General features: G+C 39.2%; 1 protein-coding gene across 1 annotated transcript; it reads right to left on the reverse strand.

Annotated features, from left to right (window-relative positions):
* Positions 1–344: 344 nt before the first annotated feature.
* SRP19 (signal recognition particle 19) lies at positions 345–6282 on the reverse strand. The gene is made up of 5 exons (XM_040446696.1): positions 6151–6282; positions 5439–5514; positions 2699–2770; positions 2465–2576; positions 345–883 (listed from the first exon to the last, which is right to left on the reverse strand). The coding sequence occupies exons 1-5, from the start codon at positions 6189–6191 to the stop codon at positions 750–752; spliced, it is 435 nt and encodes a 144-aa protein (XP_040302630.1). The 5' UTR covers positions 6192–6282; the 3' UTR covers positions 345–749.
* Between the last annotated feature and the right edge of the window lie 7393 nt (positions 6283–13675).

Here is a 13675-nt window from a genome sequence, read left to right on the forward strand (position 1 = left end):
AGAGTCTGTGTCTACCTCTCTCTCTATCCCTCCCCCACTCACACTGTTTCTGTCTCTCAAAAATGAATAAATGTTAAAAAAAATATTTTTAAATAAGTAAATAATGTTCTGAAGCCTATAAAACAAGCAAATCTAAAGCTTAAACTCCAGGATTTTCCATGTCAAAAAACTAGTAACTGAACACCCGATGACAATTGATTAAAATGATCTGTAGACTAGCTGTTCATAAACGTCCAAGAGGATTTAGCCATTTTCTTCTAGTTTTAAGCTCACACTAAGACTCATTTTATTCTCTTTAATTACCTCTTCTACTAGCATTAGTTCATAGGCAAAAGCTATTAAAAGTCAGTTTCAAATTTTATTTCACTAACTTAAAAGTTGAAGAAAATGTGTATTTCAAATCTTTAATTAAACTCATTATCTGAAACATGTTACACACAGGACAGATACAGAATTTCAAGTAACTGATGGTAGAATCCATTGTCCACTTAAAAATATGCTTCTTTCTTCCACAAAAACTCTCCATTGAAAGGCAAAGAAATTTTCTTTTATACTGTGTAAGAGCTAGATGCAAACTTCTGATGTAAATTTATTTCATTGTCAGCTCTGATGCTGAAGCTGGGAGGCACAAATGTCCATAGTTTGATTAAATGATGCAAACAAAAAGCTTCTGTTTCTCTTAGATATAAATTAGAAGCCTTTGTTCACGTCTCTCACAGTAGTACCACATACTTGATTCTCATCCCCGATCACTTCTTCTTCTTTCCTTTCCCTTTTTTACTTCCCTCTCCTTGCTGAAGACTTTGGTCACCACCTCCTGTTTTTTGTGTCCTCGTTTTTAGTTTAGGTATCATTTCCGCTGCATACAACATTACTGACTTACCTAGGAACCAGAAGTTAGGCTTAGTGTACAACTTAAGGAATAAGACATAAAAGCTCATTAACTTCAAATTAATCATAAAGGTCAACAAATTGTCACATCAGGAGAATGACAAGGATTAAAAAAAAAAAAGAGTATGAAGACATGACTTGCTCAAGTGGGAGCCTTTCCTAGAGAAAAGGTTCTAAGAACTACAATGAAATATTTAAGTGAACAAAATAAAAATTTTAAACACAAATTTTGGTCTTGGCTCTAGTAACTGACTTCAAGATCAAAGGAGAATTAATCTAAATACAAAAACTGGGAAACAGAATGAAGACATCATTGTTATCTTAAGCTACAGAAACACAGGGCTGCTTAATTTTGTCAATGTCATCAAGCTACAAAAGATGTCATTCATATGCCCAGATGATTTATGCCTGCAGGTACCCTCTCTGTGCACCAAATAACTCTTCAGGCTCTAGTAGCTACTTTCAATACACTAAGCTCCTCATTTTTTCTCTCTTTTTACTTTCTAACTATTTTCTTGCTAGAAACAAGGAGAAAAATGTTTTCAATTTTTTACTTATATTTTACTTACTGGTGAAGTTAAAAGTTTTTTGTTTTTTTTATCTTTTAAGAGATAGTAAAGGAAGATGTGAAACCGAAGAAGAAATACACTGGAATATACTACCTGTTACTCTGGAGTCACAATCTTGTTTCCAGAAATATCTACTAACCTGGACAGGTTTTAGCATAGAAAAAACAACCTATGTTAACTAAACTAAAAACAATTTAGTTGTCAGCTTGGGATTATTGTGACAAGAAGGGAATTAATAGCTCCATTTAAAAAATTATAGTTTTTAGAAATGAAGAATTCAGAAAAGAATCATGTGTAAAAAAAAAAAATTCATCTTCCCCAAACTCAGAATTAATATTTTGGGATGCTGATATCCAATTGTGTTTGATTACTGTTGTTGTCTAAGAAATAAAATAAGAGATAATGCTACAGTCTTCTCTGACCACCATCCCTGTGTCCCCACTCCCTGCTCACCATTAGGTTAATTACTATTTTAAGACTGGGGTTTTCTTACAGTCCACTTAAAATACATTTACATATATAATAATCAATAAGCAATAAGACATATGTATCAATAAACAGTAATATTTTGTATTTAAATGTACCTAGGTGGTACCACATTATGCATTTCTCTTGCTTCTTTCACTTAGTATGGCTTTTTAGATTAGTTTTAGAAATTATTACCAGGCCCCAGAGCCTCTAGGATCTGAAATGGCATAAACATCTGACCATTCAATAATTCTACACTATTAACTTGGGAATAATGATGGACTTGCAGAGGTTCATAAGATGTTCACAAAACAAATTTTTTGGAGAAACAAACAGGCTTCATCACATTCTCAGAGGTCCTTAACTTAGGAGAAGTTAGAACCACTGTTTTCCTCTCTTTAGCAGTAGTCCTTTTCTAAATTAATCTGTAGAATGCCAATTATGATTTTTACCTTTCAAAAGGTCAGTTTTAGAACCTGTTTTGCAGAGTACAGGAATAAGCTGTCCCCAAACTTTGTTTATTCAGAAAAGCTTACGTGATGGAAACTGTACGAGACAGAGGCTGCCATCTTCCTGTTTGAGCTGGACCCGGACTCGGCCCCTGTACTGAACATCACGATTCCATTCTCTAGAGTACATTTTATTTTTCTAATGTGAAAAGGCAAAACAAAAACAAAAACAAAACAAAAAACAAAAAAACAGGCTTTAAGAAAGTTATTACATCAATGAGATTGAGTAGGAAAAATAGTGAAGAAAGAAACACCTCTTACCTCAAGGAATACGTTAAGTCCAACTGCTGAGCACACATCTTGAATCTCAGTAGCTGTAGGATTTTCAACAGCCTGAACAGTTAAAACAAAAACACTAAACAGCTTACCGTAAGTGGCTACTGCTGTATTGTTGGGTGAATCATTTCAAATACTACGATCACAATACCTATCAAAACCTTAGGTTTCCTTTTCATTAGGTACAGTTTTTTGCATTGTAATTTAAAAAACTCCTGGGAATAACACTGATTCACACTTGTGTGTCCATCCCCTTCCAACAGAACATGAACTTCACAAAGGCAAGTACTGTTTTATCACTGTATTCCCAAGTTATCTGGTATGAGGCTTGGAGCATAGTAAGTGCTAAATGAATACTGATTAAACAACTATTATAGGTAACAACCGTTTTAGAAAATGGTTTGGTAGTGTCCACTAAAGCTAAACATATGCATTCTTCATGGATGGGCAATTCCACTTCTAGTATATATCCATGAAAAATGCAAAACATGTTCCCTAAAAGACAAGCTAAAGAATGTTGACAGTAGTAGTATGTGTAATAGCCCCAAACTAGAAGCAACCCAATTATCCATCAACAGTAGAATAGACTGTGGTATATTTATACACTTCAACACTACAGAGCAGTGGTTTTCAGTAAGGTAATTTTTCCCCCCTGATATTTACAATGCTAGGAGACATTTTTAATTGTCACAGGAGTCAGGCAAGGCACTGGTATCTGGTGGGTAGAGGCCAAACATGCTGCTAAAAAACCTAAAGTGCACAGAACAGCCCCCACACAAGAATGATCTGGCTCAAAATGTCAGTGGTGCTGTTGTTGAGAAACCCTGCTACAGGGCAGTGAAAATTAACAAACTATACTAAAAAATGTGAATAAATTTCTTAAGCTTAAAGTTCAGTGAAAAAAGACAGACACAAAAGTACATAGTGTATGTAATTCCATTTAAATAAAATTTACAGGGACGCCTGGATGGCTTGGTTGGAAGAGCATGCGACTCTTGATCTTGGGGTTGTGAGTTGAAGCCCCACGCTAGGTGCAGGGATTACTTTAAAATAAAATTTAAAGGGGCGCCTGGGTGGGTCAGTCGGTTAAGCTTCCGACTTCAGCTCAGGTCATGACCTCGCAGTTGTGGGTTCGAGCCCCGCGTTGGGCTCTGTGCTGACAGTTCAGAGCCTGGAACCTGCTTCAGATTCTGTGTCTCCCTCTCTCTCTGCCCCTCCTCTGCTCATGCTCTGTCTCTGTCTCAAAAATAAATAAAAACATTTAAAAAATAATAATAAATAAAATAAAATTTAAAAAGTAAAATAAAGTTTAAAAACAAAATTAATATATTGTGCTGGAAGTCAGGACAGTGGTTATCCTTGTGAGTATGAGGAGGGGGCAGTGACTGTGAGGAGACAAAAGAATCTTCCTAGGTGCTGAAAATGCTTTCTTTTTTTAATTTGGGTGCTTGGTTACCCATGTGTGTACTCAGTCTGTGAAAATTAATCAAGATATACACTTAAGACTTATCTATATTTCTGTATGTATCCTATATGTCAATAAAGTTAAAAACCAGTTATTCTCCAAGTTATGTGAGACCCTGCTACCAGAGGCCTCTGTCACATTGGCTTGATGTCAGGCATTATCCTGAATCAGGGCTTTGGTATAGTCTCTTTTACTCTGGGGAAGCAAAGCAGACCTTCCTTTACACATATCTAAACAACAAAATGGGAAATATTAAATAACACAAAAATAATGCATCGCTTCAGGTCACTTCCTTGAATCTGTCATTAGATTACAAAACATAAACAGGGCTTTGGGGCGCCTGGCTCAGTTGATTAAGTGTCCCACACTTAATATCGGCTCTGGTCATGATATCATGGTTTCATGAGATCGAGCCCATCCTCGGGCTCTGCACTGACAACATGGAGCCTGCTTGGGATTCTCCCTCTCCCTGCTTCTCCACCCCTACCCCGCTTACTCTGTCTCAAAAATAAACAAACATGAAAAAGTAAAACCTAAACAAGGGAAAAATCCTATTTTTAACAGCTGCAACACCCTACTTTTTAAAAGTATTACACTTTACCCCTAAAAAAAAAAAAAAAAAAGATAATGGACATAAACTATAAAACTCAACACATCTAAATTCTCTACAAGTATTTTTTTTTTTTAATTAAAAAAATTTTTTTTAAATGTTTATTTATTTTTGAGACAGAGAGAGACAGAGCATGAACGGGGGAGGGTCAGAGAAACAGACACAGAATCTGAAACAGGCTCCAGGCTCTGAGCTGTTAGCTCAGAGCCTGACGTGGGGCTCGATCTCACGGACCGCGAGATCATGACCTGAGCCGAAGTCAGATGCTTAACCGACTGAGCCACCCAGGCACCCCTCTGCAAGTCTTTTTTAAAAACGCAGTTGCATTCTGGACATATTATACAATAATGTAAGCTTGGTTTCCTTTATTAAGGGCAAGGTTTTCACAATCTTGGTTTAAAAACCAGTAACAACATACAAACCCTAACCCCACCCATCCTCTTTCAAGCACAGGCTCATGAAGAACCATTTAAAAAATCCCCCCAGCTAGGAATTAGAGCCTTTCTGGTTTCACCACTGTTAAGCGCCTCAATTCTTGGCAGCTGTTCACTTCAGGTCCTACACAATACAGTCCAGTAAAAGAAGCCCTTGCAGCCCTAACAGTACAACCTCTCAGAGCCCCTCAAGTACCGAGGTGGCAGCCCATTTACCTTGCTTATGGGGATTCGCCTCCCCTCCGCGATGGTCTTCTTGTTATTTAAATAAGCGGGATAGATACAAATGAATCTGTCACAGAAGGAAGCACAGCTAGTATCAGCAGAGCAGTATTTCCAAAAACTCATTCATTCTTTCATCACCAACAGGACTGCCAGCATACCTGTTATTTACTTAGTTTTTCTTTAAATTGCCTCCCTTTTACTGAACTTACCTAAAAAGTAAACTTTCGTTTACTACTTAGAAAACACCACTTGCCAGAGAAGGTTTAAAACCAAACTAAACCAATGCCTTCACTGTTCAGTTAGCTACAGCTGCCTACAGAACTTCCCGAGGGTGGGGCCTGCTGTCACACAAAAACTACGGCATCAGAGGTTTTAAAAGACTGTGAAGAACCTAAACGAACCTTCCTGAACGTAACAAGAGAACAGATTTGTCACTTGTGAGTCTGTTACTCAATGTCTGCCCACGTCGCACCCAAGGTCCTTTGTCTCAGGTACAGGCAGACACTGAGCTACCCAGAGTCGGAATTTCGAGGACCTACGAAGAGCCTGGCGCTGCTGGCCTCCCAGAGGAACCGACACCCGGGGAGCGGCCCGGAGCCTGCGGCCGGAGCCCAGCTCCCCGCCGCTAGCCTTTCTCGGGGGTGGGGAGGGTGGCGCAGCACCCGCGGGCTCGCGGCAAGCCCGTCCCTTTCTCAGGACCCACCTGTCCTGGTCGGCCGGGGACCGTGCAGCAGCGCAAGCCATCTTCGCCCAGGCCCACACAGCGCCCGCCCACGGCCTCCGGGCAGAAAGCCTGCCGGTATTCGGCTCTGAGATTTCCCAGGCGACTCCGTTTTCCGGCGGAAGTCCAGCCCACCTGCCCGCCTACACTTCCGCGGTTGTTCATCTATCATTTGTTCCGGCATCTGTCGCTCTGCACTAACGTATGTAGTTTCTGACGTGGCGTTAGCACCTCTCTTATCGCGAGAGGATCCACGAAAGCTTCGAATTCCTTCTCGTGTCTTGTCAAAACCCGAAGTTTTAGAACCTTACGCTGTCGCTAAAATGGGGTTAATATTTTACGCTCCTTCACATCCAGTTTCACACTGAGTTTGAATGGTGTTAGCTACCCTCACCCTTAGGTGAAGGCTGTATACCGCGAGTGATCTGTCTACACAGATCCGAGTAGGCGAGGAAATGCCTCTTATGTTTAATCTTGATCTGCTCCTGGACCCCACAGCTTGCTTGTTTCCAACTTGGCAAATACGTATGTTTATAGTGGTGAAACAAGATAAATTACTGTATCAATAAGACGTCTAAATGTTAAGAATTTGACTATACACCTTTTTAAACTACTGAAAAACACCTTCTACCTTACAATTCATTATATTTTTGCATACCTTAGGTTAATTGCAAAGCACTATTTCAGCATTTCCGTTCAACTAAACACACCTTCATTCTTATTCTAGTAGCTGCTGTTTAGTCCACACCAACAAAGGCACTTTTCAAAGGTAAGTATTCTTTATTACAGATCAAACAAACAAACAAACAAACAAACAAAAATCCTCCCCAAAGCTTGAGTCTCATTGAAGTTAGTTAATGGCCATTCAGGCTAATGATGGCTGAGCATAATGCCCATCTGGTCCTTCTGGAAGCCCCTGATTTTTCTCCACCCCCTCAAATCCTGCCTCTCAATCTTCCTTGTAGTTTCGCAGTACCGGATTAGTTTGGTGCTGATGTAAATACATCAGTCTTCTTTCTTGAAGTGTACATGATTCCTGTAAAAAGAGCTTCATGCAATGTGACCAACAAAACACAACAGGGATGAAATGAATCCAAGCTTTAAAATATCTACTTTGCCTGTTTTAAGATTTATTTTCATACTTTAGTTGCATCATGAAAACTCAGATACTTTTCAGAAAATCAATATTTTATATATCATATGGAAAAAGTGGGACATGAACAAGGTAGCCTGAGGTTTAATACATACAGTAGCCTACTCACCATAGGGTTTTCTTAGACCTATGTAAATACTTGCAGACAAAAAGGCCCAATATTAAAATTGGTTATGTTTCCTGGTTCCTAAACACTAAGGGAGTTAATGATGGAGCTGATATTTTTGAGTGCCATTCTGTGCTAGATCCATAACTTCTATTTAACTCTACACTATAGTTGAAATATCTTACAAGCAGGTTGGTTTAAAGGAGGATGAGTTGCATGTGGAAAATTGTGAAAATGACGAAAGGGCTTTAGAGATTGATGGCACTAGTTTTCAAATCTAATTTTTTAAATAAAGTTTATTTATTTCGAGAGGGAAAGGAAGCGTGAGTGGGAGAGGGAGAGAGAGAATCCCAAGCAGACTCTGCACTCCCAGTGGAGAGCCTGACATAGGGCTCAAACCTACGAACCCAGAGATCATGACCTGAGCCAAAGTCCAATGCTTAACCAACTGAACCATCCAGGCGCCTCTCAAATCTAATTCTTATCAAACTGTCTTCCTTTTCCTTATTTATATGTGCCACTAAATTCAACCTGTCAACCTTGGTTGAGGCTACTGGGTAGGGATGGGGTTCACAAAGGTGGAAAGAGAAGACCAAGATGGGCAAGAGAAATTTTCCTAAAACAGTTGGGAAGAATTGAAAGCAGGAAGAAGGGATTGAAGAAGAGATATGATATATATGTGTGCATGGGCAGGAGGGTACTCGTAGATATGTAAGATGATCTGTGAGCTTTGACAGGAATGTGATTAGGGGAAGAATTGGTGGATTACATGATGTCTGTGCTACAAATCACTGGATGGCTTCTATTGCATTCAACAAGGACATTTTGAGAAGCTACTATGTGCCAGCTACTTTAAGAAGTGTTAGGGATACAGATAAAAATAATAAAATAGCTCTTGCTCGAATTTCTCACAGCTCTAAGGGGTGAGACTGTTATGCACACAGGTATACCAGGGCCATCCCAGCCTGCACTGAGTCAATGAGAAAACTCAGGCCAGCCTGGCTAACTAACGGTTGGTCTGTTTCACTTGTCTATTACAATGTAACAAAACACTCTAAAAGTTAGTGCTTTAAGAGAACAGTGTATCCAGGGCACCTGGGTGGCTCAGTTGATTCAGAGTCTGACCTGCTCAGGTCATGATCTTGTGGTTTGTGAGTTCGAGCCCCATGTCGGGCTCTGTGCTGACAGCTCGGAGACTGGAACCTGCTTCAGATTTTGTGTCTCCCTCTCTCTCTGCCCCTCCCCTGCTCACGCTCTGTCCCTCTCTGTCTCTCAATAATAAATAAATGTTAAAAAAAAATTAAAAGAACAATGTATTTCCTCACAAAACGGTAGTTTGGGTAGAGCTTAGCTGGAACAGCTGATCTCTTTTCCACATGGCATCTGCTGGAGATAGAAAGTCCCAAATGACTTCTTTACTCCTATATCTCTGCCTCGCTGGTATGGTTGAATCAGCTGAAGGGTTGCTGGTACCTTCCTTTTCCTGTGGTGTGGTATCTCCATATGGCTAGGCTGAAATTTGACAAAGCCTCTCTCCTTGACCAAACTTCTTTAGATAGACTCCTCTGAGCTCTTGTCTTGACTGGCCTTGACCTTGGCCCATGTTCTTTTTTTTTTTTTTTTTTTTTTTTGCCTGCCTATCCCAGTTTTAGCAAGAATGCTGCTAAGTTAAATGGATCAGTCAGGGTTCTCCCGAGAGACAGAACTGTAAGATATATAGAGATATATGAGATTATTATAGGAATTGGCCCACACCATGGAGGCTGAGATATGCCACAATATGCTATCTGCAAGCTTGGAGAACGAGGAAAGCTGATGGTATAAATCAGCCTGAATCCAAAAGCCTGAGAACCAGGATTGCTGATGGTGTAAGTCCCAGTTAGAATATCTGAGAAACGAGATCAGATATGGGAGGACAGGAGATGGATGTCCCAGTTCAAGAAAAGAGAGAGAAAATGTGCCATTTCTCCCCTTTTTTTGTTCTATTTGGACTCTCAACAGATTAGATGATGCCTGCCCATATTGGTGGAGGCAGATATTTTTTACTCAGTCCTCTGATTTGAATGCTAATCTCTTCCGAAACATATTCACAGACACACCCTGCAATGTTTTAACAGCTATGTGGGTATCCCTTAGCCCAGTTAATTTGTCACAGAAAATTAACCATCAAAGTAAGTATGTTGAGCACCCCCCTACTCTTGTTATCTGATTACCCTCAATATCTGATCAAATTCCTCATTCCCATCTCTGATAGTCCTTGGCCTGTCTTCAACAAAAATTTACCCTTAGAAATTTTCCATCTACTGAGGCCCTTACTCTGCCCTTTGGTTATAAATCTCCAACTGTCTTTGCTGCATTTGGAGTTGAACTGATCTCTCTCCTCTAGTCCAGTATCCCTATTGCAGTAGCCTTGAAGTTTTCCTTACCATTTTAACAAGTGTCAGAATAACTTTTTTCTTTAACAACTGCCTCATAGCATGGTAGTTTCAGGGCTTCTTACCTAGTGGCTAGCTTCCTGCCGATGGCACAGTAGAAACTACCAGGCCTTTATAATGTCTGGTCTTGTAACTTCTTCCACATTTTATTGGTCAAAGCAGTCACAGGGCCAGCTCAGTAATAGATCCCCACATTGCAAAAAAGCATGTGGGATGGCAGATACTGTGCCATCTTTGAAAATATTATCTACCATAGTGTCAGAAGTTAATTTCTTTAAACAAAAAATTTTTTAATATTTATTTATTTTTGAGAGAGAGAAAAAGAGAGAGAGACACAGACAGAGTGCGAGCCGGGGAGGGGCAGCGAGAAAGAGGGAGACAGAATCTGAAGCAGGCTTCAGGTTGTGAGCTGTCAGCACAGAGCCCAATGCTGGGCTCAAACAGTGAGACCATGACTGAAGTTGGTTGCTTAACTGACTGAGCCACCCCAGAAATCAATTTCTAAAGAACACAGAATCTGCCCTAGGATAACTAAAAGTTAAGTTCACCAACCTGACCTAACGAAAGAGCTTTCAGTCAGGGGGAAAACACAGAGCACAACATGGTGTTTATGAGTAAGATTTGCTTACATGCCACATCCAGTCTCTGTTGGATTCATATCTATATCTTGGGATGGGAGGGTAGACTAGAGGCAAAATCTTTTTTATAATAAAACTGTTTCATTAAAAATCCTTTATGGCATTTGAACACAAGCACTCTTATGAGAAAATGTTGATACTGAATGGTAGATAGGTGCTCTTTTCATTTCTAGAGGAACATAATGCAATGTCTGGGCACCAGGAACTCCTGACAGTACAGTCCCCATGTAGGCACCACTAAGAGTCTGACTGGTGTCTGATGGAGAGGGCTATTTTAGTAGATATGGTTGATCTGAAGTTGGTGTTCAAGCCATAGTATGGCTTCGTCTCTGCCCCTGCAAAGTGAGAGAAAGGAGATGACGGGAAAGCAGCAATCAGGACCGAGATGACATGAGAACATGTATTGAACTGAAGACTGGAGATCAGTAAGATTCAATATTAAAAGACAGAGTTGTGGGAAAAAGACACGAAACTGGACTTATGCCAGTATAATTTCTTTATTTCAAGGATAAGAACAAAACCCTACAATCACTAAGTTAGGAAATAAGAGTTGAAAAATAAAAATCAATGAGTACATTAATACTGGAACAGAGATTTTGCAAAGAACTTAGGGTTCCAACTGAAATAACGTATCTCAGTTTCTAAAATCATTTTAACTGCTGCATCATCAAGGTTTTCATATGACCCTGACTTCTCATTTTGCTGCCTCCTCTTTCCTTTTGTCCTCTCCTATCTTTGCTCCTCAGCCCCCACCCCACCCCCCGCCATTGCCTGGGTACCCCAGGAATCCCAAGATCTTGCCTCTTATAAGCAAATCTGTTAAATTTTCTCTAACCCTCCCTCCAGGCTTGGCTTTAGATCCCAAACCCATGAAGGTCCTCAGCTATAGAAAAGGACCGCTGAGAGCCTTCCTTTAACAAGGTCCACCCTGTCTGGAAGGAAGTTGTGGTTTTAAATAAAAACAGCTCCTTTTGTTTTGTATAGACCACGTCACCTGTCAAACACTGAGTCTCACTTGTTTTCATCGTTTTTTTTTTATTTTCTATTTGTAATTTCATACATTTGATACTAAATCATTTGAAATTTAAAGAAAGTCATGAGTGATACTAATCTCCTTTTCATTATATTTGCTACCTTTTATCCAGAACTATACTGACATAAATTTGCATTAACTACTTTCTTTACATTTGCCTGTGCAAGTGTGGTTGTACTTGTAGTTTTATCCATTCTGGATCATTTTAGTGTGTCTTTTATTAATGGCATATAGTTGGAGGACTTTTTTACTTGACTTCAATCTGAGAATAATTATTATATTTGTTTAATCCATTTATCATTTGGTACTGTTCTGTCATTTTATGCTTCTTTGTGGCTAATTCTCCCCTATGTCTCCCATTCTTTGATCTTGTTCAAGTGTTCTTAGTTGTTGTCTTTGGCTAGTGGTTTGGGCGGAAATTTTAATTTTTTAACATTGAGGTTACCATTAAACTAAGAAATTGACTTTGTATTTTTCTAAGTTAAAAGTAAAATAGGATCTATTGACACTGCCTACATAAAACTAGAAACTTAGCATGCTTTTATGTCTTCTCTACCTTGCAACTCGTTTCCCAATTTGGGTTAGAATAATCTGGAATTTAATGTTTAAATTATTAAACATTTCATCTTTTCAGTTTTATGTGGACATTAACACTGAGATTTATTATCAGTGTGGATTAGCATTATCAGATTAACTACAATTATTAACACATTTATTCAGCTTGAAAAGTTTTATTGCTCAAATTTTGTTTCCTTAACACTTTTCCATTTGTTTTAATTGTTTGGGCAGCAGGAATACTATGGCAAAACATCTCATGGTTTCTAGTTGCCCAATGCTTTCAAAATGCCCCTCATGGATTTGGAGAGTTCATGTTTTATGAATCCAGCTTCCTCAATGGAGAAAACAAAACTTGAGCTCCCAGACTCTATACACATGTGACGTAGCCTCTGCCATGTCCACTCCAGCAAGACTTCAGTCCGCAAATGAGCAGCGTGAGGAAGATGTACCACATGTAATCTTGTTTTACAGTGGGTATGGTGTCAGATGGTTCTGGCGTTTAGGGGAAGCAAGTGGATCTTTACTGAAGCAGTTTCACAGATGGTTGGGTATCTTTTCTGCTGTGGGGCTTCTGAGAATGATTTTCTGGCCCTCATACAGATCCCGTGAGCTACCTAGCATTCGTTAAATGAACGTCTTATCTTTTAGAGGTCTTGTTAACAGCTGTAAGGATCCTAAGTGATACAAGTATTTCAGATAAATTAAATGTTAATTTGGCTGGTTTCAAAATTCTTAGGTAATATTCCCATTCCCTTCCAAATACTGCACATATTATTCTACTGTTTTTTTCTTTTTTGGCATTTAGCATTGCAGAGAAATGTTACCAATCTAATTTTTTCTTTTTCTTTTTTGTAGGCAGCCTATTCCTCTCTCCTCACAAATGTTTTTTAGAGTTTTCTCTATCTTTGAAATTAAAAAAAACTAAGGTATGTCTAAATGTGGTTTTCTGTTATTTTCAAGTTAACTCAGCCTAATGCTACAAGATATTTCAGTTCTAGCACTCAATCACCAACCAGAAATTTCCTTTGTGACTCTTATTTCAAATTGATTGGCTCAGTTCCCCGCCCCCCCGACGCGAGCCAGCCCCTTAAGCCAGGCAAGTCTTTGGTCACTAGCTGGTTGATGATGAGTCTCTCCTGGGGCAAGTATCCACCTCTGGTACAAATAGCCATGGTCAGGGTACATGGGCTGTGTACATGATTCAGTGGTCAACAGTTGGGCTAAGTGCTTAGATTCCAAAAGGTGGTGTAGGTACCATTTAGCATCATTGTCAACAGTTACTTTTCACTAATGTTGCTTTATATTCAATGGTCACCTTCACTAGTATACACCATGATGAGTATTTTTAATTAAAAAAAGTAACAATCACATAACTTAAAATAAGTGAATAGTCACAAATGTAGAGAAAGAGTTATCCTGAATATCAGAGGAAAGAAAGTGTATTTAGCACCAAAAATAATACAATACATGTAGAACATACAGGTTGAAAGAAGCATCAATGGTCTAACAAAAACCAGAATATAATTTTATAGACCACAGGACAGAGTTAGGAGAATGGCAGGAAAATGATGTGGTCTGTACAGG

This window comes from Herpailurus yagouaroundi, unplaced genomic scaffold, assembly GCF_014898765.1.
Source record: "Herpailurus yagouaroundi ecotype Mexico unplaced genomic scaffold, PumYag 29, whole genome shotgun sequence".
Classification (NCBI taxonomy): domain Eukaryota; kingdom Metazoa; phylum Chordata; class Mammalia; order Carnivora; family Felidae; genus Herpailurus; species Herpailurus yagouaroundi.